Raw genomic sequence first — 27,428 nt, forward strand, 5'->3', positions numbered from 1 at the left:
CCTCCTTCTTTCCCTTTCTTCTCTCCTTCCTTCCCTTTCTTTTCTCCTTTCCCCCTTCCTTCTCTCCTACATTCCCTCTTTCCTTCCCTCATTTCTTCTCTCCTTCTCTCCTTCCTTCCCTCCTTTCTTTTCTCCTCTCTCCTTCCTTTCCCCCTTCCTTCTCTCCTACATTCCCTTTCTTCTCTCCTTCCTTCCCTCCTTTCTTCTCTCCTTCCCTCCTTCCTTCCCTCCTTTCTTTTCTCCTTCTCTCCTTCCTTTCCCCCTTCCTTTCCTCCTTCCTTCTCTCCTACATTCCCTTTCTTCTCTCCTTCCTTCCCTCCTTTCTTCTCTCCTTCCCTCCTTCCTTCCCTCCTTTCTTTTCTCCTTCTCTCCTTCCTTTCCCCCTTCCTTTCCTCCTTCCTTCTCTCCTACATTCCCTTTCTTCTCTCCTTCCTTCCCTCCTTTCTTCTCTCCTTCCCTCCTTCCTTCCCTCCTTTCTTTTCTCCTTCTCTCCTTCCTTTCCCCCTTCCTTTCCTCCTTCCTTCTCTCCTACATTCCCTTTCTTCTCTCCTTCCTTCCCTCCTTTCTTCTCTCCTTCCCTCCTTCCTTCCCTCCTTTCTTTTCTCCTTCTCTCCTTCCTTTCCCCCTTCCTTTCCCCCTTCCTTCTCTCCTACATTCCCTTTCTTCTCTCCTTCCTTCCCTCCTTTCTTCTCTCCTTCCCTCCTTTCTTTTCTCCTTCTCTCCTTCCTTTCCCCCTTCCTTTCCTCCTTCCTTCTCTCCTACATTCCCTTTCTTCTCTCCTTCCTTCCCTCCTTTCTTCTCTCCTTCCCTCCTTCCTACCCCCCTTTCTTCTCTTTCTTCTCACCTTCCTTCCTTCCTCCTCTCCTTTCCCTTCTCTCCTTCCCCTTCCTCCCCTTTCCCCTTCCCCTCTTCTTCCCTTTCCTCCCCTCTTTCCTGCTGCCAAGTTGTCACTTTGAATGGGAGGGACTGCCTGCATGTTCAGGCAGGGCCACGGTCCGGGCGACGGGCTCTTGTCTTGTGCAAACCCCGGGGAGCGCCAGCCGCTCCCTCCGTTGCCGCAGAACGTAGGAGGCCGCTACCCACTTTCCGCCTCGTAGCAAAAGCCTCGCCGCTTCCGAGAAGCGTTTTTTACGCAGCGCTTTTTACGCAGCGCTGCTGGTGCGAGAAGCGTTTTTACGCAGCGCTTTTTACGCAGCGCTGCTGGTGCGAGAAGCGCTTTTACGCTTCTGGCACCCGCAGCGCTGCGTAAAAAGCGCAAGGAAGAAGGGGGAGAAGGAGGAGGAGGGCGGGGCGTACTTTCTCCCCGGGAATGCTGATTGGCCGATACGCATAGCCTGAGAGGCGTGGTTTGGGTGCGTCGTAAAAAAAAAAAAAACCGGAGTCAACGTGGGCGAGGTTTCCTCTCTGTCTTCGTCTCCTCCTCGTCCTCGCTTCTCGGTGAGTTTCTTGCTGCGCTTCTCCTCCCGCGTCGGGAAACTTGGAGAGGTAATTGCAGGGGCTCTTACTTAAGGAAGCACTCGGACTAGCCTTGGGGGCTTCTGGGCTGGGGCTTCTGGGCTTTGTAGTGGAACATAGTGGGGAAGCGGAACATGGGAAAGAGAGTACTACTCAACGCTGCAGGGCTTGGAGGGGAAGCCCCAATCAAATCCTTGCCTGTGTTGGGGAATCCCGTGATGCTTCCCAGGAAAATGGGAGGCAGGGAAAAGTGGTTGGGAAAGGCGTATTGTCCATCGGCTCTTAAAATGACAATAGCAATAGCAGTTAGACTTATATACCGCTTCCTAGGGCTTTCAGCCCTCTCTAAGCGGTTTACAGAGTCAGCATATCGCCCCCAACAACAATCCGGGTCCTCATTTCACCCACCTCAGAAGGTGGGAAGGCTGAGTCAACCTTGAGCAGGTGAGATTTGAACCACTGAACTGCAGATAATAGTCAGCTGAAGTGGCCTGCAGTACTGCACTCTAACCACTGCGCCACCTCGGCAGGAATATCCCTGCCTCTTGACATTGGCCATTGGCCTTCCAGCAAAGAAAGATGGCGAGGAAATGCAGCCTTTGGACCTGGAAATTTAAACTTAGCTGTTAACCTGTCAAAAGTAGAGAAAGCTACTCGAGCAATGGTAGACAACGTCATTAGAAGCAGGGTTAGAAGCAAGACATTGGCGAAAAGTTTATGGATTTATTGTTTGGAAAATGTGTGTCTTGCCAGAAGGCTATTTGTATTAGCAATATAGCAATAGCAGTTCGATTTATATACCGTTTCGTGGGGCTTTCAGCCCTCTCTAAGCGGTTTAAAGAGTCAGCATATATTGCCCCCAACAACAATCCGGGTCCTCATTTTACCCACCTAGGAAGGATGGAAGGCTGAGTCAACCTTTGAGCCAGTGAGATTTGAACCTGAAGGCTGAGTCAACCTTTGAGCCAGTGAGATTTGAACCGCCGAACTGCAGTTAGCAGTCAGCTGAAGTGGCCTGCAGTACTGCACTCTAACCACTGCGCCATCTCGGCTCGGTATTTGTGCATTAAAGTTTCTAAAGGAGATCAGCTCACATTGAAGGAAACCTGTTTGATTCAATTTGATTTCGGAAGGCGACATGGAGTTCTTGGAAGTGAGTTTTGCCACCAGCTTTCCTGGAGTATTTTTTCAGATCTCCTAGTAGTTTAACTTATCAATTCCCCATTCAACTTGGGAGGGAATGTAAGAGTAGGAAAGAGGGGAGGAATGGGAAGAAGAGGGGAAGGGTAAAGGGGAGGAAGGGGAAGGAGAGAAGGGAAAGGAGAGGAGGAAGAAAGGAAGGAGAGAAGAAAGAGAAGAAAGGGGGGTAGGAAGGAGGGAGGGAAGCAAGGAGGGAAGGAAGGAGAAAAGGAGGGAAGGAAGGAGAGAAGGAGAGAAGAAAGGAGGGAAGGAAGGAGGGAATGTAGGAGAGAAGGAAGGGGGGAAGGAAGGAGGAAAAGAAGGCGGAAAGGAAGGAGAGAAGGAGAAAAGAAAGGAGAGAAGGAAAGAAGGAGGGAAGGGGAAGGAGGGAGGGAAGGAAGGGGAGTAGGAGAGAAGAAACGAGGGAAGGAAAGAGGGAGGGAGGGAAGAAGAAGTAGGACCGTTGTAAGATAAGATGAATCTATGGGATGTTAAAAAAGCAATCTTCAAGTATATTGTCAACAGTAGGGAAAAATTGTTATAAATACATGTTATTAATAACAGTTACGAGATCATATAATTGTGAATGTATATATGAAATGGATAAAATTAAAATAATTTTAAAAAAATTCCCCATTCAACATTCTTCCATCTAGTTACAGGCCAGGTTACATAAAGGTCTTTTTGGACTTAAGGAATGAAGGCAAAATACAGGATAATGTTGCAGGATCCAATTTGGGTCGGTCACCGGGACCAGAGGTTTAGTCTGCCGAGGTTTGGGACTCGTGCGCATCTTCAGGAAACTTCTCTCTAGCAGAGTGTGGTGTTTTTATTTTATTTTATTTACGGTAGCTCCCAAGCCCCAGACTAACTTAACTACTAATAAGAACAAGCTTCGGATTCAAATTCTGGCATGCATGTTAAAGAGGAATAACCGCTGTGGATTATTTTGTTGTTTTTCTTGTTAGTGAATTTAAAGGCAGGGAAGTTAATTCAGTATTGGTAATAGAAGTTGCCAACATTTCAAAAAATTCCCTTCTGGCCATTCCATAACTGCTTGCTCTGCACTTTTACCAGCATGTCCTGTCCTTCAAACCAATATCCAAGGAACAAAATGCTCAGCTGTAATCCTTTGATCTCTACGGCAGATCACGTTCACTCGCTGATCTCCACAGATCACAGCAGAACATAATATGACGTGACACGGCTGTAGAAAACCCTGGGAACCACCGATTCCAGGCACTTTGTGCCTCTGTGGTTCCATCCAACTTCCATACTGTTCTCCACCTAAGGAGTTTTCTTGCCTAAAGGGTCTGTATAGGCCAAGGCAGCAATTGAATGTGTAAACTTGAAAGGATGGAAATCACAATTCTGAAAATATTTTTAAGGTCCCAACTGTTTTGTTCGCCACTCTGGTCTTTCGACGTGTTTTTATTGCAGAAGATGTGTCTCAATCAGAATCCTTTGGGTTCCTCTTTTTAATATATTTCCCATTTTTCAGCAGAAATATGGAAGTGACTCTTATGGGGAGGCAGGTGGATTTTGTAGCTTGTTGCAAGACTTGTGAAATGCTGCCTTTCCCCCACTCAAAAAAAAATAAAGCTTTCTGGAGGAAAAGTAGCTCCACCATCCTCTTTGAATAAGAAATGAATAAGTGTTTTATCACTTGTTTCTATATGATCTTCTGAAAAACACCACAGTCCTGGTGATTGTGCTTCATTCCATCTGAGTTTGTACTCTGTTCTTTTCTCTTAAAATCCTCCTCTTGAGGCTTTACACATTCACTGTGTCTTGGGCTATATTTGGAGTCATACACTGCTCCATACCTCAGTTACTTCCGTGTGTGTGTGTGTGTCTGTCTGTCTGTCTGTCTTTCTTTCTTTTACAAATGTGGAGGTTTTCCTAAGCAGTCTTCGGTGCATAAATGGTGCTATTAGGTTCCACCACAAAACTGCGTTCGACTAAAGGGCACTCGACGAAACCGCGTAGCTGACGTCATCACAGCGCGACAACAGCGCGGAGACAGAAGCACGCTGTAAACGCTAAACCTAAAATTAACCCCTAAACCTAACCCCCCTAAACCTAACCCTAAACCTAACCCTTAACCTAACCCTTAACCTAACCCTAAACCTTAACCTAACCCTAACCCTAAACCTAACCCTTACCTTAACTTGAATAGGCTTGCTTTCAAAGCACTATTTAAAGCGCCCTTCTTTCTCCGCGCTCACTGTTGTCGCCCTGTTGATGACGTCAGCGACGCAGTTTAATCGGGCGCGCTTTAGTCGAGCACAGTTTTGTCGTGCCACGGTGCTATTATATGATTATTACAATTCAAGATGGGAACTTGCAGTTTCTATATAGAATTAGAAATAAAGTACAAGGACCAGGCTGGATCAGATCAAAATTCTCTGTAGCACAATAAACAAGAGTAACTGGACACTGGAAATTGTGCAAGCAGAGTGGCAGACCAATAGGTTAAAAAGGTTCCCCTCGCACATATGTGCTAGTCGTTCCCGACTCTAGGGGGTGGTGCTCATCTCCGTTACAAAGTCAAAGAGCCAGCGCTGTCCGAAGACGTCTCCGTGATCATGTGGCCAGCATGATTAAACGCCGAAGGAGCACAGAACGCTGATAGCAGACCAATTATAGACCCTCCATTCCCTAGAATTGAATTCAGTTCTTGTTGACTAATAGAAGACTTTATAACAATGTGAACATAGTTAAGTTTTTGCTTTTTTCTTTGCACGGTTTTTTAATTTCCCAGTCTAATTTTCATCCCCGAGGTTTCCTAATGGTCTCATGCTGATCCTGTAAAACCGCTTAGAGAGGGCTAAAAAGCACTGTGAAGCGGTATATAAGTCCAAGTGCTATTGCTATGTCCATGTAGTTAGATCCAACTTGACTTATCTTTTAAAAAGTTCAGCCAAACATATATACAAGTTCCTTTTTTAAACTAGATTTTAGCCAGTAGAGGCCAATTTATCTGTTCTGATATTGATTTTATGTTCCTGGCAACTTCAGTTTTTGATACAAACACTGAAAAACCTGACTGTCAGCCTCTGTTTTGCTGCTTGTTTTTCGGCTGCCATTGAAACAGGGAGGGAGGGCATGGTATTTGGGTGTGGGAATTAATCTGTACAGAAGGACTGTTAATTGGGAGCTGTTCTCACCATCGTCTGCGCATGTGGCAAGGAGGGGAGTTTCCCGCCAAGGCCAACTGTCCGGAATTCCAACCTGATGACGATTTTTGAAGATGTCTCCCACCTGACAGCTGTGGAGATATACGATTGGACTATGGCCTGGGGTTACCAAGGGGAGGGGAATGGATCATGTATTGATATCTACTGCTTTGCGCGCGCTTTTGCTCAGATCCAGCTTTGCTTAGCTTCTATTTACTTATAATCAGTAAAAGTACTCTTAATTCCGCAAAATGGAGTTGAGTGGTTTCTTTCTTGGTTATTAAGTGAAGCAGCCCTGACACTGACATTTGGAAATGTTTTGATAACTAACATGGATTTGTGGTGATGTTAATGTTCCCCTCCCCCCCCAACTTTGAATATCCAGTAACTGGAAATTGGTAGCAGCCATTCAGATGATATGTGCGATACTTTATTGCTTTGTAATGATAGTACTTGCACTGTGGTGTAACCGTTATGGTGTATTAGCAGGACCAGACGATGCTTATTCCAGTCCACCCTCAGCCATGGAAATTCCTTGGGTAACTAAGTCAATCAGCCACGCCTACCCTCAAAGGGTTGTAGGGGAAAAAATCAGAGAAGAGAGTGTTGTGTAATTTGCCTTTAGTTCCATGAGGAAGAACAAGATATAAAACTAAGAACGAAAGCTGTTCAGTTAATCCTGTACTTTATGGCCTAGAACACTGTAACCCTCCCCCCCCCCCAGTTGATGGGGCTACTTCATGCTAGAAACTGGGCCACGCAAACAAGTGAAGCCCCATCTGTGGGATGACAGAGATTGATAAGGGCAACTTGTTCTATCAAAGCCAATGATTGTGGAGATTGGCCAGAGGCAAAAGAAACAGTGGGAAGATCATGTGACCCGACAAATGCGCGCACAACAAAAGCGCGCCGACAAAACTGCGGCGAGAAAACCGCAATGTCATAAACGCGCCCACAACAACGCGCCAACAAAACCGCGCCCACAAAAGCATGATTTAAGTTAAGCTAAGGGTTAGGTTCAGAGTTAGGGTTAGGTTTAGGATTAGGGTTAGGGTTATTAGGTTGTTATTACTTGTTTGTTGAAGGCGCACTTTTGACGGCGCGCTGTTGTCGGCGCACTTCTGCGCTCATTCATCAGCGCAATTTCGAACTTGCGGTTTTCTTGGCGCAGTTTCGTCGGTCGCGCATTTGTCGGTGAACCGGAAGATCATACTATTCTAGTTCAATGTTTTCCAATCTCAGCAACTTTTAAGAGTTGTGCACTTCAATTCCTAGAATTCCACAGCGCTTAACTATAATGGAACATTTTCCCTCTTCTAGGCTGGTTTGTTTGTGTGCTTTTGCCATAGCTCTGAGTATCAGCTGAGTAAATTTAAGCTGCTTTTATTTCATGTTTCTGTGTAGAACAGGAGAGAGCTGCAGCTTCACAGTCTTAAGTGTTGGTGTTAGAGGAGGTTGATTATTACTGTAGTGTTTGTGACTTGCATATTTGTGCTGAGGAGATGACCTTTTCTCTCTTTTTCGTAGAGATAAGATGTGGCGGCTAATAATTGCAGTGACCTTGTTCCAAGGCCTGGTAAATTCATCGGTGCTTGAGAGAAGAAAAAGAAATTTGGATCCAGAAACATCCATGAACATTGTAAGTTGTTACTACTATCCCTTCGATTTCAGACCGTTTCAGTGATTGGTAACGTGGTATTTATTTGGAGGCCAATCTTTTCATGAAGTTTGTTCTTCGCTGAAGATTTGGCCTGCAGAGGGAAAACGTGACACTCTGCTCTTAAGCAAATTTCCCCCAGCTGGGAGCAGTTTATAACAGGTAAAGCAAAACAGGTAAAGTAAAATGCAGAATTTGTGAAGGGCATTCATGCTCCCGGCTCAGCTGAGTTCTTGTGAGATACATATCTCAAAAGGGCAAACGTGTAGGAGAAGAAGAGGCAGAGCCAAATGAAACAAACATTTTCATTTATTTAATTTCATTTATTGAACTTATAGGCCGCCCAATCCCAGAGGACCTGCAATTAATTATATCCTTTTTAGGATCTTTGGCCTGCCACACTCTCTCTTATTTCATTATGCTGTTTCATTAGTGTTTTTGTTGGGAGCGGGGAATAGAAAGGAGTAGGATTGTGGAATAGGTTGTTGTCATTCTTTTCTAGAAGCCCAAGGTCATCTTTTGTCTCCGCACCTCTGCATATGACCGGAATCAGCTTGGGTGGAGATGCCAGCGTGGAAGAAGAAGATTGGACCATGTGATGGATTTGTGGGTGTGGGGACAAGATCATGAACTTTCAACTGGGTGGGAATCCGATGTAACTTCCAGAATTGGGATTACACAGATGTCTGATTTATTAAATTGGAACTTTAAGGATCGTTTTGCCTTGGACTCTGATTTAATTCTACATGATACTTGGAGCGCAGACACAAATTGTTAAAAAGTTATGATATTTATGTAGCTACTTACCAAGCACATCTAAATTATATTAAAGTAATCAAAATATCTTTACAATCCCCAAGGCGTGTCGCAGCTTTTGAGCACCCCTAATGTTTGGAAGCTGAAAGTTGAAAAATTTGACCTGCCCTACTGGGGTTGGTGTTAAAAGAGTTATTAGTCTGCAGTTGTTAGGTTGCCACAAACAATCCCAAGTCCAGCCCTCCATGAATTCCGTTGACTCGTATCTAATGCCAACTTACTACTAACATCATTCTGGGTCCTCATTTTACCGACCTCGGAAGGGTGGAAGGCTGAGTCAACCTTGAGTCCTATCAGGATTGAAATCCAGGCTGTGGGCGGAATTAGCCTGCAATCCTGCATTCAAACCACTGTACTACCAGTAGGTATATAGCGTGGCAGTAGGGCCTTCTTTGAAGTTGCTAAACCATTGTGAAGCAACTGTGAACTTTGAAGCAAGTTGATAGTTGCCCAACCTACTGATCGGATACAGAGATAAATTGCTTCAGCTTTATTGCTTGTTTGTTTCAATGGTCATCTGACAGTTACAGCAATAGCTATAACATTAAGGGAGGTTTTGCAATAGCAGTAGCAGTTAGACTTACATACCGCTTCATAGGGCTTTCAGCCCTCTCTAAGCGGTTTACAGAGTCAGCATATTGCCCCCAACAATCCAGGTCCTCATTTTACCCACCTCGGAAGGATGGAAGGCTGAGTCAACCTTGAGCCGGGGAGATTTGAACCGCTGAACTGCAGATAGCAGTCAGCTGTAGTGGCCTGCAGCACTGCACTCTAACCCCTGCGCCACCTCGGCTCAAGTTTACCATAACACCTTTGTGATCTTTTTTCTTTGTCCTTTGATATATAGAATTTGCTTTTTAAATGTCTTGGGTTTAGATAAGAGAAATAAATTATCTAGGCCAGCCTTTTATCAACCTGCCTTGATATTTTGAGCTAACAAACTTTCCAAAATTCCTAGCTAGGGTTGTTAAAAGTTTGCAATACTAGGAATAGCGGTCACAAAACTTCTTGAGAACATTAAATTGGGTGAAGGCTAGCCTGGGTGCTTTAGAATAACTTAATAATGAGCAACACTATCTTTGATTTTTTTTTCTCTTTTAGAGTGAAATCATTTTATTCAGAGGATATCCCAGTGAGGAATATGAGGTGGTGACGGATGATGGATATTTCCTAGGTCTTAATAGAATTCCTTACGGGAAATTAAGTCCGAAAACCAAGGGTGAGTATATGTTCGTAAACAGATAATAGAGTATTATGAAAGCATATAGATCACTTATAAATATTGTCTCTCCATGTTAAAATGATTGTTTCCTATTCCCAATATATTTTAATTTGTTTAATTACTCTACTCGGTTCCACCACAAAACCGCGCTCGACTAAACCGCGTCGCTGACGTCATCAACAGGGCGACAACAGGGCGGAGACAGAAGCACGCTGTAAGCCCTAAACCTAAAATTAACCTCTAAACCTAAACCTAACCCCCCTAAACCTAATCCTAACCCTAACCCTAAACCTAACCCTTAACCTAAACCTAACTCTAAACCTAACCCTTAACCTAACCCTAAACCTAACCCTAAACCTAAACCTAACCCTAATCCTAACCCTAACCCTAACCCTTAACCTAACCCTAAAGCTAACCCTAAACCTAACCCTTACCTTAAGTTGAATCGGCTTGCTTTCAAAGCGCTATTTAAAGCGCCCTTCTTTCTCCGCGCTGGCTGTTGTCGCCCTGTTGATGATGTCAGCGACGCGGTTTAATCGGGCGCGGTTTAGTCGAGCGCGGTTTTGACGGGTCACGCTCTGCTCAGTTCAGTGAGGACATTAGCCCAAGAGACTGTTGAAATGGAACGGCCAGAATTCTACTTAGTCCTGATCTTTGTGCCTAATAGGACAAACCAACCTCATAGGTTGAAACAAATTCACTCATCAAAGAGTTGGTTGCTGGAATTGGGTATGCGTAGTTTAACAAAAAGAAGGACTAGGGGTGATATGATAGCAGTGTTCCGATATCTCAGGGGCTGCCACAAATAAGAGGGAGTCAAGCTATTCTCCAAAGCAGCTGTGGGCAGGGCAAGAAGCAATGCGTGGAAACTAATCAAGGAGAGAAGCAACCTAGAACTAAGGAGAAATTTTCTGACAGTTAGAACAATTAATCGGTGTAACAACTTGCCTCCAGAAGTTCTGAATGCTCCAACAATGAAATTTTTTAAGAAGAGATTGGACCACATTTGTCTGAAATGGGAGCGGGTTTCCTGCCTAAGCAGTGGAGTTGGACTATTCTATTCTAGATAGTAAGATGGGTGGCATATAAATGGGTGGCATATACATTTAGTAAAAAAAACAACATAATTCTACTGTATTATTGCTGCCATAATGCTTCAGATTGCAAGGTCTCTCAGCTTCTCAAAGGCGTGGCAAATTAAATAAATGTAACCCAGCAGGAAATCTCAGTTCTTGTTTTTGAGGTTGGATATCTCCATCAGCGATGCCAAGCCTTGAGGTTAGTTTGGCTTTTTGAGGTATCCTGCTTCCCTGTAGAATATATAAAAAGGCCCACCCACATACCCAACCCAATTCTTTCCTTTTCTATGAGATCATTTGCAACTATCTCAGCAGTTGATGGTTATCAAATCTTTCTCTAAAAATTTATAAGCATGAGACATTGTAAAAACGTGTGTTTTAAAGAAGTATTGTCTTTATTACATCTCCAACAAAATACCATCTCATATGATCTCTTATTTTAAAAAAAATTCTTCTGTAGCCCAACCTCCTTCTCCTTCCACCCTCCGGTTGATTGATTGATGTGTTCAGCTGAATTATGTACCATGCTGAGGGGCCAAAGAACTGGCTCTTCACCCAAGGCACCAATAAACTTAGGTTGTCTTTGTTGGTGGTGATGCTTCCACTTGGTTTGTTATTATGCCATCCTGTTGTGACTCAGCAGAAGTTTGCTGTGAGTTGAGTCGGGATGCAGGAATAACGCTGCAGCTGGGGCTCGTTAAGTGTGGTCTTCTGGAGATAAAAGGACTGATGGTGCCACGCCCTGGTTGCAGAAGTCAACGTTCATTCATTCGTTCGTGGTTCGTTGTTCATCGGTCGTGGTTCGTTTGCGAGAGGCACTTGGATAAGTGATTTGCTTTTTGTAATCCTGATTCGAAGAGACACTCGGAGAAGTGATTTTGCTTTCTTTCTGTAAACCTGGTTTTGCTGTAAGAGCTCTTTGTTTTTGCATTCTGCTGCGTAACCTTTTTGCCAGAGGCTTTATTTATGTTTATTTTGGTGAGCGTGAGCCAGGACTGATAAAGTTGTTTCCTTTTAAGTCTGTCTGACTGTCGTCTGTGATCGAGTGAGGAAGGGGGGTTAGAACACATCCCTACCCTCTTTTATAGTTGTCATTTTATTATCCTATTTTAAATTATTATTTAGCATATGCTGACAGCATGACAGAAGGGATGTAAACAAACATACACTGTCCACATAATTGTATATAAAACTTCTATGCAGATTCGGCAGATGTCTAATCCAGCTGTACAGACGTTGCTTCATGCAGATCTTCTGTGAAACCAATCTTGCACAATATATTTAATAGTTCGCATAGTGGCCCCAGAATGTCAACAAGGGAAAGCGTTCCATCCCCATTGATACAGGGTAGAGCATGGGTATCAAACTCGTGGCGACATGTTGCATCACATGACGTTTCTTCGCGAAGCAGGACTGGGCATGGTCTGCACATGATACATCTGGCCTTGCGGGCCGCCAGTTTGACACCCCTGGGGTACAGTAATTTCTTCCAGGATCCTACCTAATTCTGTTCAGTTTCGGCTAGAAAGAACAAGGGAGGTCAAAAATCAGGTGGTTTGTTAGGGGGATCACGAATGGTCAGGCCACAAGAAGGTTCCTTTGTTTTAAATCAGCAGCCCCCCAACCTTTGGGCACAAGGGAACAGTTCTTTGAAGAGAGGTTTTTCCGCGGAGCGGAGGGGGCAAGGTTTCACATGCTGCCTGCATCCCATGGATGGGACTTCATTTCTTTGCATGGCCCAGTTTCTGGCGTGCTGGGAACCGGTGCTAGTCCACGGACCGGGGAATGGGGACCCCTGTTTTAAAGAGAACCGAGGTGGCGCAGTGGTTAAATGCAGCACTGCAGGCTACTTCAGCTGACTGCAGTTCTGCAGTTCGGCGGTTCAAATCTCACCGGCTCAGGGTTGACTCAGCCTTCCATCCTTCCGAGGTGGGTAAAATGAGGACCCGGATTGTTGTTGGGGGCAATATGCTGACTCTGTAAACCGCTTAGAGAGGGCTGAAAGCCCTATGAAGCGGTATATAAGTCTAACTGCTATTGCTATTGCTAAATCATTTGTAAACCACCCAGAGTTGCTGAGAGTCAGGCGGCATATAAAGATGTGAACCTAATCACAAATTTATGAATTCCCCCCCCTTGAGAATCTCTTTGGGGAGATTTCATTAGCATCAATGTATTTATACGTCGAATCTGCTGTTGTTCAAAGAAAGGCATTTGTTCAATGAACTTTCTTGCCTGAGGAGAGGATGGCGTTGTTCTGCTTCTAACTATGTGTGAAATGCTTCTCTTTCAGAACCGAGACCAGCTGTGTTTCTGCAACATGGCTTTCTTGCTGATGGCAGTAACTGGGTGACCAATCTGGACTACAACAGCCTGGGTTTTGTGCTGGCTGACGCTGGTTTTGATGTTTGGTTAGGGAACAGCAGAGGAAACACTTGGTCTCGAAAACACATCAAGTACACCACAAAGCAAAAAGAATTCTGGATGTTCAGGTAGACAAATTTGTTAAACGTTAGGAATTGTTTGTTTTTTGCCCCCTTACCTATCCCTTCCTTTGAAGAGCCGAGGTGGCGCAGTGGTTAGGGTGCAGTACTGCAGGCCACTTCAGCTGGCTGCGATCTGCAATTCAGCGGTTCAAATCTCACCGGCTCAAGGTCGACTCAGCCTTCCATCCTTTCGAGGTGGGTGAAATGAGGACAAGTTGCAGAAAGGAAGACAAAATGTTGAAAGGAAGAGCTAAGCAGGCTGATTGGGCAATTCTAGGAGCTGAAGTGCAGGAATCTGACAAGTTCTATTTCAGTGCGTGGCAGCTTGGATGGATCCTACTTCTTTACGTTATATGTAAATCTGATGGATTTCCCTCTGCTCTCTTTAGTTTTGATGAAATGGCTAAATATGACCTCCCCGCTTCAATAAACTTTGTCTTGAACAAAACTGGCCAGGAGAAACTCTTCTACGTTGGCCATTCTCAAGGCACCATCATAGGTAGGTTAGCAAACTACTGATTTTACATTGGTTATTTTAATAGCTACATGGGCCAAGTTAAATTTCACAATGCTTATCTATAAAGCGGTAATTAACGCCAAATACAAATAAATAATCATCTCCATCAGTATTCTTTAAATTGATGTTTTCCAGATGAGTTATGACTGCAGCTTGTGTAATCTGAAGGGTATTAGCTTAGGAAAGACGTATTTTGAATAATGGAAAATATTTATATATGAAAGCTTGATGAAGACACTAAAGTTTTGAGGTGACTCTGAACTGAATTAAGATCTCTTGGACCAAATGAAGGCCCCCAATTTCAGTTGAATTTTATAAAGGGGTATATGGCATATAGCCATGATGGCGAACCTATAACACGTGTGCCACAAGTGGCACACGGAGCCATTTCTTAGGGCACGCAGTCAGCTCCAGTGTGCATGCGTGCACTGGCCAGCTGATTTCAATCTTCATTTTCGGCCGTTTTTCATTCTCCGGAAGCTCCCTGAAGCCTCCGGAAAGTGAAAAACAGCCCAACATGCAAACCGGAAGTCCGAACTTCCGGTTTGCGCATTGGGCCGTTTTTCTCCCTCCAGACACGCAAACCGGAAGTTCGGGAACGGATTTCCGGTTTGTGCATTGGGCTGTTTTTCACCCTCTGGAGGCTTCAGGGAGGTCTCCTGAAGCCTCCGGAGGGAGAAAAAACGGTCCTATGGGCAATCCTATAAGGTAGCTTCCTTAAAGTCCCCGGAGGGGAAAAAAACAGCTGAACATGCAAACTGGAAGTCAGAAAACGGGCAGTTTCTGGCTCCGGGAGGGCCTCCGGGAGGGCAGCAAAAGCCGTTTTCGCCCTCCCCAGGCTCCTAGAAAGCCCCTGGAGCCTGGGGAGGGCGAAAAATGGATCCATCGTGCCATTGTGCGTGAAAAGCAGGAGGGTGGGGTGGGGAGGTCGCACGTGCATACATGGCAGGCCCCGTGTGCATGCACGGAGGGAGGGCACATAAAATTATGGGTGTGGGCATGCCCATGCACGACTTCCTCCCCCCCTCCACTCCCTCCACTTTTGGCAAAAAGGTTAGCCATCAATGGCATATAGTGTGTCTGCACAATGTGCTAAATCCTTGTGATTTGTTGCCTGACTATTTTAAAAATGACATACCCTATTTAACTAGCTGATGCCTGCAGAAAAAAGAAATCAACTTTTTTCAGCATAGCAAAAGAGGCTTCTAAGAATCAAATCTCAGAATGCTTAATCATTTTGAAAACTGCTTTGGATTTATAAAGGAAAAAAACGGATGAAAACAGTCTTCAGGCGCGGAGAAAGTTCCCTTTGCCTTATTTATGCTATTCCTAAGCTGTGAAAATGATTTTTAAAAAATGCGATTGCTTTTGTGGAATATGCAACGAACTGTTTTCCTACTGATTTTGTTCAGCCGCGTAAGTTTAAGATCTATTCATGTCCTTCGTGTTTCTCCCGGGTACTTGAGAGACCGCCTGCTGCCAATTACCTCCCACAGACCCATTAGATCTCACAGGGTCGGCCTCCTCCGGGTGCCATCTGCCAGCCAATGCCATCTGGCTATTACCCGAGGGAGGGCCTTCTCTGTGGCAGCTCTGGCCCTCTGGAATGAACTCCCCCCCAGGGATTCGGACCCTCACCTCTCTCCAGGCCTTCCGAAAAGCCGTCAAAACCTGGCTTTGCCGGCAGGCCTGGGGGTGATGAGTTCCCTCCCCTCTCGACATGTATGGTTGTGCGACTGTTGCCTATTTTTATTATTTGTATTTCGTTTTTATATTCCCCTTTTCCCCCCCCCTTGAATTTTTGCCGCCCTGAGTCCTCCCGGAGAAGGGCGGCATACAAATAATAAAATTCTAATTCCCTCCTCCAGGTTTCATAGCGTTTTCAGCTTTTCCAGAGTTGGCAAAAAAGATACACATGTTTTTGGGATTGGCCCCTGTTATGACTGCGTCATTTTCAACCAGTGGTTTGGCCAAACTTGGACAGCTTCCTGAATTTCTACTTAAAGTACGTGTTTTGTTTGAAATATTTGCTTGAACCACAAAGTGTGGATGTTAGGTGATGTAGCTAAGTAGTACATTTCCTTTTGTACATACTTGAACAAAAGACCGATGTGCTTTGAACAAACGTCTTAACAAGGAACCCAGTTTTAAACAAACACTACACTGTGTGACTTGAGATGTTCGGTGGCATCATAGATGATGGCTGTCTATTCTGCTTCTTCCTCTTTTCCTCCTGTAGCGAGAAAGAGGGAAGTTGAGCTGACCAAGACAGTAAGTTGCCCAAAATCACTTTTTAAAGATGTCCATTACCCCTCTCCCCAAAATTATTGAAATATTGAATTGTTGAGTTGGGCCTAGAAAATACTTGAGCGTTGAGTGTTTTACCTGTTCTTACTACTGTGAGGTTCGCCTGCCAACTTCCTTGAAAAGATGAAGTGCCTTATTCAAGTTGAAAAAAAAAAGTAATTGCTGATCTTCTTGGCATCGGTGAAGACACTTGATAGCAATTTCAGTCTCAACTGAAGTAGCCACGAAGGTCCTGCCCACGTGGATTAATCTTCTGAAATTAATATAATGCCCTATTAAGAGCAAGCAATCATACGACTCTGTTGAGCTCCTGTTACTTGTCCCCGCTTCTGCCAACCTAGCAGTTCGAGAGCATGTAAAAATGCAAGCAGAAAAACGGGAGCCACTTTTGGTGGGAAGGTTAACAGTGTTCCGTGCGCCTTCGGTATTTAGTCATGCCGGCCACGGTTCCACCACAAAACCGCGTTCGACTAAAGCACGCTCGACGAAACCGCGTAGCTGACGTCATCACAGGGCGACAACAGCGCGGAGACAGAAGCACGCTGTAAACGCTAAACCTAAAATTAACCCCTAAACCTAACCCCCCTAAACCTAATCCTAATCCTTAACCTAACCCTTAACCTTAAACCTAACCCTTAACCCTAACCCTAACCCTTAACCTAACCCTAAGCCTAACCCTTACCTTAACTTGAATCGGCTTGCTTTCAAAGCGCTATTTAAAGCGCCCTTCTTTCTCCGCGCTCGCTGTTGTCGCCCTGTTGATGACGTCAGCGATGCGCTTTAATCGGGCGCACTTTAGTCGAGCGCGGTTTTGTCATGCCACGGCCGGCCACATGACCACAGAGATGTCTTTGGACAGCGCTGGCTCTTCGGCTTTGAAACGGTGATGAGCACCGTCCCCTAGAGTCAGCAACGACTAGCACATATGTGTGAGGGGGACCTTTACCTTTAATATTTTCTCTCTGTCTTGCTCTCAGTTCTTTTTCAGAATGTAACTGCCTTCTAAGCCCTCCCTCCCCCTTCCCCAAATATAGGGCCCAGGTTGAATGTTACAGGAAGATAACTTCTGATTAAATATTAGGAAAAACTTCCTAACTCTAGGAGCAGTTCAACCATGATATAAGTGTAATAGTTATGATGCCATAGCATATATGAAATAAAAAATATTTTTTTTTAAATTTTGGGGTTGTTATTTATATCCCATCTTAATTATTATTTGAAGGCAGAGAACATATCTAATACTCCTTCCTTCTCTTCATCATTTCCCCACAATAACAACCCTGTCAGGTGAGTTGGGCTATGAGTATGATTGGCAGATGTCCAGTTGGCTTTTCACATCGAAGGCAGGACTAGAACTCAAGTCTTGTTTGAGTAACCAATACACCAAACTGGTTTTCCACGTTGAAACAAAATTAGTAGATGTCCTTAATAAACTTATCTAGATGTACTTCTATCCCAAATGAGGGAGTTCCTTGAATCAGATATGTAACATTTTTCTGCCTGTTAATGGCTGGGTAGATTCACCACAGGAAGTTTCGGAATAGTTTGTTTTGGGTACCACCAAAGGTGAATCAATTCATTCATTTATGAGCCGAGGTGGCGCAGTGGTTAGGGTGCAGTACTTCAGCTGACTGTTATCTGCAGTTCAGCGGTTCTAATCTCACCGGCTCAAAATTGACTCAGCCTTCCATCCTTCCGAGGTGGGTGAAATGAGGACCCAGACTGTGGGGGCGATATGCTGACTCTGTAAACCGCTTAGAGAGGGCTGAAAGCCCTATGAAGCGGTATATAAGTCTAACTGCTATTGCTATTAAGTCTAACTGCTATTAACATCTAGCAGAATATGTGAATGAAGTCGTATCAGCTTACTCAGCTCTATTAAAAACCACAATGGTAACATGTTAACCTCCTTTAGCATTTTATTTTATTTTTTAAATTAATGTTCATCTTAATATAAAATTCAAATAGAAATAAAAATAATAGGAAAAATGAGAAGGAAAAAGGACAAAGGTAACGGAAGGAAATAAAAGCAGTGAATTTTTTTCTGTGCAGTGAAGTGCACAAAAAATTAAAATCCCATTTTTTTATTTTTACATAATTATTAAATACTACCTATTTCTAGAACAACAAATGAATTCAACATTTTTTTTAAATTTAACAACAAACCCCAAAGTCAAAATTTCATCCCCCCGCCCCCCCCCCCCCCCCGCCATTTCAAATGTAAAATCCAGAAGTGGTCCCCCAAGTGTAAACAAAACTGGATACATTCTTTAATTAAAACAGTTAATTTTGCTTTTTTTGCAGCTCCAACGCCTTTTTCATCTATTCTTCCATTATAGGAATTGACATATCTTTCCATTTTTGCAAATACGGAATTTTAGCTGCTGTAAACATAGTTGATAAAGGTTCATATGTTTTTTCCCCAAGATCTTTATTCAGTAGTTCTAAAAGAAAATTTCTGGTTTCAGTTTTATGCTTGTTTTACTAATCTTCTGAATTAAAGGATAAACTTGCCTCCAATATGACTTTGCTTTATCCTAATTCTACCAAATATGATAAAATGTACCTTCTTTAAAATTACTTTTCCAGCCAACATTTGAAACACCTTTATATCTTTGTCAGACTATCAGGTGCTGAGTACCAATGATACAGAATTTTTTTATTTATCAGCACAAATATAACATATATATGTCTGTGTGTGTGTCTGTATGTGTGTGTGTGTGTTATATTTGTGCTGATAAATAAATAAAGGGAGACTAGTATAGATCTATTTCAAGCTATTTAGCTCTATTAAACTAGCCATACCCTTACTGGGATTCGAACCTGTGTTTTATATATATATAAGCAGAGCTGTCTGGAGAATTCTGGGAGTTGAAGTCCACAAGTCTTAAAGTTGCCAAGTTTGGGAATCACTGTCTTAGAGGTTACTAGTCTTAACTCCCTGCCCGTGCAGAAAATCCGAGACCACTCTGGATAAATGGCTTCTTGAACACCTTCAGTGATGGGGCATCCAAAACTTCGGGAGGCAAGTTGTTCCACTGGTTAATTATTCTCACTTTCAGGAAATTTCTCAGTTCTAGGATGGATCTCTGTTTAATGATATTCCACGCATTCCTTGTTGTCCAGCCCTATAATTCTATGTTGATCATAGTTAGAAGCATCCTAGTTTTCTAGCAAAGGGACCTATGGTATACTATTCTTATTTTGGCAGGAAATATTTGGAACAAAGCAATTTATGCCCCAGAATGGTATAATAAAATGGCTTGCTACCCAAGTATGCGACCGGGTTATACTTGATGATCTTTGTGGCAACCTTTTCTTTCTCATCTGTGGATTTAACGAGAAAAACCTAAACATGGTAAGAGCATGAATTAAAGAGCCTAAATGCGTAAACTCTGATTTGAAATGAAATGAATGAATCTGTAAATGTTTTTTTTTTAAAAAAATAACATTGTGTAGGTTAGGTTAGGTTTAGGTTTATTCGATTTATATGCCGCCCTTCTCCCAAGGAAATGAAATAGGGTATCTCAAACCCAATTAAAATTGACAATGACATTTTTTTAAAAAAAGAATTCAAATTAAAATTAACAGTGATCAATAATTTGTTTTGTTCTGTTCAGGCCAAGCTGGCTTGCTGGAAAAGCCAACTTTTTAGGGCGTGTTGGAAGGACCGGAGGTCGGGGGTTATACGAAGCTCCGGGGGCAGCTCATTCCAGAGGGAAGGCGCTCCCACAGAGAAGGCTGTCCCCACTAGCCAACACTGTCTGGCCGACGGCACCCTGAGGAGGCCAACTCTGTGGGATCGCACTGGACGATGGGAGGCTACCGGTAGCAGTAGGTGGTCTCGCAGCTACCCTGGGCCTAAGCCACGGAGCGCTTTAAAGGTCAAAATTAGTACCTTGAATCGCACCCGGAAGACAACCGGCAACCAGTGCAGGCCGCCAAAAAGGGATGTAACATGGGAGTACCTGGGTGCCCCCATGACAAGCCGCGCAGCCGCATTCTGGACCAGTTGAAGCTTCAGGGTGCTCTTCAAGGGCAGCCCCATGTAGAGAGCGTTACAGTAGTCCAGGCGAGAAAGGACGAGGGCATGAATGTATGTTATCGGACAGGCAAATACACTTCTTTAAGAGTATTACATCTCAGCTATTTGGTAATGAAAGACTGAGAATCATAGCCAGCTTAAGAATGGCAAGATAGTGTCTCTCGAATGCTAAAGATTCCCTCAAGTGAAGTTGAAATGTTTTGCCTAAATTAGTCTAGTTCAAGGGTGTCAAACTGGATTTCTTGGAGGGCCGGATCAGCATTCTAGTTGTCCTCCACGAGCCAGCTGGGGGGAAGGAGATGGGACGGCCGGCCTCGTGTAGCACCCTGCTGGCCAAAATGAGGTAGGGGACACGGATAGCTCCCACGTGCCCTGTTTTCGGCCTGGAGAGCCTCCTGCAGCACTCTGCCAGCCAAAACCTGTTTTGGCTGGCAAGGTGCTGCAGGAGGTTCTCAAGGCCGAAAATGGGGTGCACGGGGGCTTCCCACAGCCCGTTGCTGCTAGCAAAGGCACCGCGTGGGCCAGTCATTTGCTATTTCCAGGCTGGCCCCGTGGGCCAGATCTAAGCACCCTCCGGGTCTTGAGTTTGACACCCCTGGTCTAGTTCATCCAAAAAATAATCAGAGCAGCCCTTCTTTCAAGGTGCTGGTTATTACCTTTAAATCCCTACATGGCCTAGGACCCAGATATCTTCAAGACCGTCTTCTGCTGCATACCTCCCAGCGCCCGATAAGATCTCACAGGATGGGCCTTCTCCGGGTGCCGTTGACCAGACAATGTCGCCTGGCAGTTCCTTGGGGGAGGGCCTTCTCTGTAGCTGCCCCGGCCCTATGGAACGATCTACCCCCAGAGATCCGGACCCTCCCCACTCTCTCGGCCTTCCGAAAGGCTACTAACACCTGGCTATTCTGGCAGGCCTGGGGCTGTTGACCTCATGATTGAGGCCCAGCCCCGACTAGATTGAGTGCATGATGTCTCTTTTTTAACCTGCTTCTCTTTTCTATTTTTAATCTTTTTTTTTTTTAAAGATGTATGTCTGTAAGCCGCCCGGAGTCCTTCGGGATTGGGCGGCATATAAATTCTTTGAACTTTGAACTTTCTTAGCTTTTTCGAGATTAGCCAAGGCCAATTGCCTTTGGACACCATGGCCAAATGTTAAGTCCTGATGCATTCCCCCCCCCCCTTAAATGAAATTTTAAAAAGAAGTGATTGATATACTTGGTTTATATATTTAGCTAACCATTTCACTCTTGTTTTCAGAGCCGAGTAGATGTATATGCAACACATTGCCCAGCTGGAACATCTGTCCAGAATGCACTTCACTGGGCTCAGGTAGAGTTGAAACCCCAAAGGCTGATTGATTAATGCTTTCCGCAAGGGTGTTTAAGTTATTGGCTTGCATTTAAGAGCTGAGGTGGCGCAGTGGTTAAATGCAGCACTGCAGGCTACTTCAGCTGACTGCTAGTTCTGCAGTTCGGCTGTTCAAATCTCACCGGCTCAGGGTTGACTCAGCCTTCCATCCTTCCGAGGTGGGTAAAATGAGGACCCGGACTGTGGGGACGATATGCTGACTCTGTAAACCCCTTAGAGAGGGCTGAAAGCCCTATGAAGCGGTATATAAGTCTAACTGCTATTGCTATTTATAGGTCATGATTCTAATGTTAGCTTTTACCTCTGTTGCAATTTGGCACGTGCCTTTCTAGGAGTAAGACCAATTGAATTTTGGAGGTCTTACTTCTAAGGAAATTCCCTCAGCAGGAGGCGGACTCAGTACCATTATTTACACTAAACTCTTCACTCAAATGAGAGATATAAACGAGACTGGGAAAAAATGGATTGACTACAGGGCGGGGCATAACCTTTTCCTAGGGGGTCACAGCAAGATCGACAGCAGTTTACAACTTCCACGACACCTCATTTTAAAGCCCATAAAAAACTGAATTGAATGAGCTATTAAATGTTAAATTTGCTTTAAGAATGGCTGGAAAATTCGATTCGGAAGAACAAAGGATCATTGACAGAATAAAATGCATTGCCTTTCGAGAGGCTCGCGATGCTGGAGCGACGTTTATCAATCGAAAATGGATTGCAAACAAATTGAAACGTCATCCGGATTGGGTTACTGATAATTGGAACAAAACAGCCCAAGAATGTTTCACAAAATTTGGAGAAGGGCGTCCTCTGCAACTGTCCCAAGAAAGCAAAGCCATCATTGCAACTGGCAGTCGCAAACAACGAAAAGGAAACCGAAAAGTGGCCCAAGAAATCCTTCAAATTCGTGGGAAAACGAGTTGATCAAAGGACAATCGGCCGATATCGAGAACGAGAAGGTTTGAAGCCATTCCACGTCATTTGCAAACCATTGAAAACTCAAACACACGTTCAAGATCGGCTTTGGTTGTGCGATTGGTTGTCTGAATGGACCGAGGAAGATTTTCTTCATTTGGCGCCATCTGACGAATTCTTCGTTTATGCCATTCGAAAACCGAATTTCCAGAACGATCGAATTTGGGCTAAAGACGTCGACGACATCGCCAAACATGAACGATATCGACAAATCGTTCGCAATCCGACTTGCATCGGGATTTTCGTCATTTTCACAGCCAAGAAACTGCATTGGGTTTTGAAGGATAAAGGGGAATCCTGGGATGGCAGTTATTTCCGTGAGAAAATTTTATTGGAGAATGTCATTCCATTTCTCAGTGATCCAGACAATGTCTTGGTGGTTGGTGAGGCTGTCTTTCTTCATGACAAAGCTCCTTGCATGCGTGCAAATGCGACTCAGCAATTGTTAAAGGACAACAATGTTGAATTTTGGGGCAATGACGTCTGGCCGGGAAATTCGCCAGATCTCAATCCGGCAGAGAACATTGGGGCCATAATTAAGGATGAAGTGGAAGCTCTGATGATTCAGGAGCAAGGTCAAAATCGATATTCGGTTGAAACTTTGAGAATGAATTTGGAAACTGTGTTGAAAAATCTGGAAAATCGAACGGAACTGTTTGAAGATTTGTTGTGTTCTTATCCACCTCGTTTGAATGCTGTTCGAAGGGCTAATGGTGGTCATACTGACTATTAAATCGTGTCAATAAACTCAGTTTTTGATGGGCTTTCGAATGGTGTATGAATTATTTGTGTTGTTATTACAAGTGTTGCTGTGACCCCCTAGGAAAAGGTTATGCCCCGCCCTGTATATACAAAATAAATACAGGACCAAGAAATTCCAGTTAGCCTATGCTTAAGATCAGGAATGATTTAAATTGTTTGAAGTTAGCTCAGCAAGAAGAAGCTAAGGTCAATGTAGAGATGTCATTAATTTCTTTATTTCTTTTTTCTCAACAGATTTTAGACTGTGTTTGTTAAAAATCCATACCGTGTACGGGTTCTGGGAAGTCGGAGGGGGGCGGGGAAGTCGGAGGGGAGTTGGGGAGGAGGGTGGAGGGAGGGAGGGGTATACATTAGGCTAGACAAGAATTTGGTGGTAAACTAGAACTATTTTGACACACACAAAAATTGTACTCCGATGTCTCACTGATTGAGGAATGATGAAATGTTTGTTTTAAAAGAAATAAAAACTTTTGAACTATTTACACTAAACTCTGGATGCCTGCCAGTACGGGAAAACTTTGGAAAATATACACAGCTGTGTTATCTCTCAAGGAATGGGTGGGTAAACGGGTTACGGGAAAACTGCTCACCTGATTGTTTTCTCTTCCTGCATATAATAAACGCCTCAGAGCAGAAAGGCAGTAAATAGAATGAATGAAGGAGTGAGTGAGTGAATATTCTTGAATGCCTATACACCTTTAAAAGTAACTTTATTTTCAGATGGTAAAGTCTGGGGAAAGCAGAGCGTTTGACTGGGGAAGCAGAAAAGAAAACATGGCTCATTATAAACAGGTAAGAATTTCCAAAGGGAGAGACATATTAGACTGCAGTATTATCAGATAACCAGTACACTGATAGTCCTCGGCTTACAACCACAGTTGAGCCCAGAATTTCTGATATTAAATGAGACAGGTGTTAAGTTTAAATTTTGCCCCATTTTATGACATTTCTTGCCACCGTTGTTAAGTGAATCGCCATAAGTTGTTAAATTCGTGACATGGTTGTTAAGTAAATCTGGCTTCCCTATTGACTTTGCTCGTCCGAAAGTCAGAAAAGCTGATCATGTGACCCCAGCACACTGCAAATGTCATAAATAGAGTCAGTTGCAAAGTGTCTGGATTTTGATCACGTGACCATGGAGATGCTGCAATGGTGGTAAGTGTGAAAAACAGCCATCGTCAGTTTTTTCTGCGATGTTGTAACTTTGAATGGTCACTAAATGAACTTATAAATCGAGGACAGATTGTAATGGTTGATTCTCAAACTGATGAAGATTCAGCAAACTGTCATAGATAGATGATAGATAGATAGATGATAGATAGATAGATAGATAGATAGATAGATAGATAGATGATAGATAGATAGATAGATAGATAGATAGATAGATAGATAGATAGATAGATGAATAGATAGATGAATAGATAGATAGATGATAAATAGATGATAGATAGATAATAGATGGGAGATAGATAGATAGATAGATAGATAGATAGATAGATAGATAGATAGATAGATAGATAGATGATAGATAGATAGATAGATAGATAGATGATAGATAGATAGATAGATAGATAGATAGATAGATAGATGAATAGATAGATGAATAGATAGATAGATGATAAATAGATGATAGATAGATAATAGATGGGAGATAGATAGATAGATAGATAGATAGATAGATAGATAGATAGATAGATGATAGATAGATAGATAGATAGATAGATAGATAGATAGATAGATAGATGATAGATAGATAGATAGATAGATAGATAGATAGATAGATGAATAGATAGATAGATGATAAATAGATGATAGATAGATAGATAGATGAATAGATAGATAGATGATAGATAGATAGATAGATAGATGAATAGATAGATAGATGATAAATAGATGATAAATAGATAATAGATGGGAGATAGATAGATAGATAGATAGATAGATAGATAGATAGATAGATAGATAGATGATAGATAGATAGATAGATAGATGAATAGATAGATAGATGAATAGATAGATGAATAGATAGATAGATAGATATATAGATAGATGAATAGATAGATAGATGATAGAGAGATAGAGAGATAGATAGATGATAGATAGCTAAATAGATAGGTAGATAGATAGATGATAGATAGATGATAGATAGATGATAGATAGATAGATAGATAGATAGATAGATAGATAGATAGATAGATAGATAGATAGATGAATAGATAGATGATAGATAGATAGATAGATGAATAGATGAATAGATAGATGATAGATAGATGATAGATAGATAGATAGATAGATAGATAGATAGATAGATAGATAGATAGATAGATAGATGAAAGATAGATAGATAGATGATAGATAGATGATAGATAGCTAAATAGATAGGTAGATAGATAGATGACAGATAGATAGATAGATAGATAGATAGATAGATAGATAGATAGATAGATAGATAGATAGATGATAGATAGATAGATATGAGTTTTCTGAATATTCATCAGATAGATAGATAGATAGATAGATAGATAGATAGATAGATAGATAGATAGAGAGAGAGAGAGAGAGAGAGAGAGAGAGAAAGAAATTGGTTGGAAGCTGATTCATTATCTATATGAAAAGACCAGTGCCACCCCCATTTTGCTAGGTAACATTAGAAACCATTCAGTTGCTGAAATTCTTGTAACCTCTTCCATTTTATCTGAATAAATCTTGGAGAACTCTGGCAATTTTGCATAAAGAGGATTGCTTACAGTTTTGGACAACCGAGGAAAGTGCCATTCAACCCTGGGCAGCATTTGGCAGAAGCCATACCTGGTATCTAAACTAAAGCTTTCCCTTAGCCCAGACATTCTCTACTTAGAATTGTTTTTATTCTATTTGCCCTATTATACCAGGGTACTGGAACTTAGATATGGATTTTGTGTGGTTTATATTAAGAAATTGAATTATTTTTGTTTGTTGGTTTTTTTAATTTTACATGTGTGTGTTTATTGGTGTTTTTTTTTATGCTTTACATAACTTGGAAATCAGCCCCCAAAACTTTAGCTATTGGGCAAATGAAATATAGTAAACCAATATATAAGGATCAATGTGGCCATGTGTTACATAGTATTTGTCCTGAGTAAGAACCTGTTATTTTTCCATCTATAAGATGCCCCCATGTATAGAACGCCCCCATGTTTCATGTAGAGTAAGTAAGCACACCTCAAGCCATCACTGTGCGGAAGCCATCTTGTAATACTACAAGTTTGAGTTGAGTTGAGTTTATTCAATTTGTAGGCTGCCCTATTCCCCGAAGGGACTCAGGGCGGCTGAACAAAAGCCAAGGGAGGGGAAGTTACAAAAAGTAAGACAAAAACAATCAGACAATACGAACAATTTAAAAGCACAACAGACACAGCAAATTCGAGTAGGGGGGGACGGGGACTCAACAAAAACAGGGAATGTTTCACAGGGACAATAGAGATGAAACCTAGAGTGGCAATGTGATATAGGAAATAACTACAATAGAGAGGAATGATAGAGCTGCATGTAAGGTAGAGGCTCATCTGGAATGTGCGGTGGAGCTGGAGGACAGGGATGGGACACCCCTCCTCTCTGACATGCACCCCCCCCCCCCCCCGGTATAAGATGCCCCTCCATTTTCAAGTAAATATTTTAAAGAAAAAGTAGCATCTTATACAGTGGTGGGTTTCAAAAAATTTCAGAACCTCTTCTGTAGGTGTGGCCTGCTTTCCGGGTCCACTGGTGGAACCTCTTCTAACCGGTTCGGTAGATTTGACGAACCGGTTCTACCAAACCGGTAGGAACTCACCTCTGATCTTATAGATGGGAAAATAGTTTGCTCCAGATGGCTTGTTGAACAAATCTGGAGAACCTTAGCTTTCCAGTTGTTGCCAAACTACAACCTCAGCCAGTTTGCTCAGTGGTGACATTCAGGATGAGAATCTCTTTGGATTTTTTTTTAACCATAATTTTCCCTTCTTCCGTAGCCAACACCGCCTCTCTACAAATTGGAAGGGATGCATGTTCCAACAGCTATATGGACGGGTGGCCATGACATACTGGCAGACAGGAAGGACATCGCCCTGTTAATGACTATGATCCCAAATTTGATATACCACAAGGAGATCCCAGATTGGGAACATCTGGATTTCATTTGGGGCCTTGATGCCCCACAGCGCTTGTTCAGAGATATGATTCAGCTGATGCAGAAAGCTCAATATGCCCATTGATTTACTTGAAGTTGCAATCCCAAAACACTGATACAGTTGTGAAAAGGAGATCTTGCTTTTTACTTATGCATAGTGGTTCTACCACAAAACCGCGGACGACAAAATCGCGGTCGACGAAAGCGTGTATGTGACGTCATCACAGCGCG

General features: G+C 43.0%; 1 protein-coding gene across 3 annotated transcripts; it reads left to right on the forward strand.

Moving 5' to 3' along the window:
- The first annotated feature begins 1,338 nt into the window (after window positions 1–1,338).
- Window positions 1,339–27,428, forward strand: LOC116518790 (putative lysosomal acid lipase/cholesteryl ester hydrolase). 3 transcript variants are annotated; one of them, XM_032232321.1, is made up of 10 exons: window positions 1,339–1,437; window positions 7,341–7,452; window positions 9,388–9,505; window positions 12,881–13,079; window positions 13,463–13,572; window positions 15,459–15,595; window positions 19,109–19,255; window positions 21,203–21,274; window positions 23,771–23,842; window positions 27,040–27,428. In XM_032232321.1, the coding sequence occupies exons 2-10, from the start codon at window positions 7,348–7,350 to the stop codon at window positions 27,280–27,282; spliced, it is 1,203 nt and encodes a 400-aa protein (XP_032088212.1). In that variant the 5' UTR covers window positions 1,339–1,437; window positions 7,341–7,347; the 3' UTR covers window positions 27,283–27,428. The 3 variants fall into 3 exon arrangements, with proteins under 3 accessions (XP_032088212.1, XP_032088211.1, XP_032088213.1); XM_032232320.1 differs by having other exon boundaries at window positions 1,379–1,485; XM_032232322.1 differs by lacking the exon at window positions 1,339–1,437 and adding an exon at window positions 2,486–2,608.

The sequence above is a fragment of the Thamnophis elegans genome, chromosome 15 (genome assembly GCF_009769535.1).
Source record: "Thamnophis elegans isolate rThaEle1 chromosome 15, rThaEle1.pri, whole genome shotgun sequence".
Lineage (NCBI taxonomy): Eukaryota > Metazoa > Chordata > Lepidosauria > Squamata > Colubridae > Thamnophis > Thamnophis elegans.

Bases quoted from the DNA above. Each gene is read 5' to 3' on its own strand.
- LOC116518790 (XM_032232321.1), top strand. From the start codon at position 7,348: ATGTGGCGGCTAATAATTGCAGTGACCTTGTTCCAAGGCCTGGTAAAT. The intron at 7,453-9,387 runs GTAAGTTGTTAC...TTTCTCTTTTAG, and splicing joins CAGAAACATCCATGAACATT to AGTGAAATCATTTTATTCAG. The intron at 21,275-23,770 runs GTAGAGTTGAAA...CTTTATTTTCAG, and splicing joins ATGCACTTCACTGGGCTCAG to ATGGTAAAGTCTGGGGAAAG.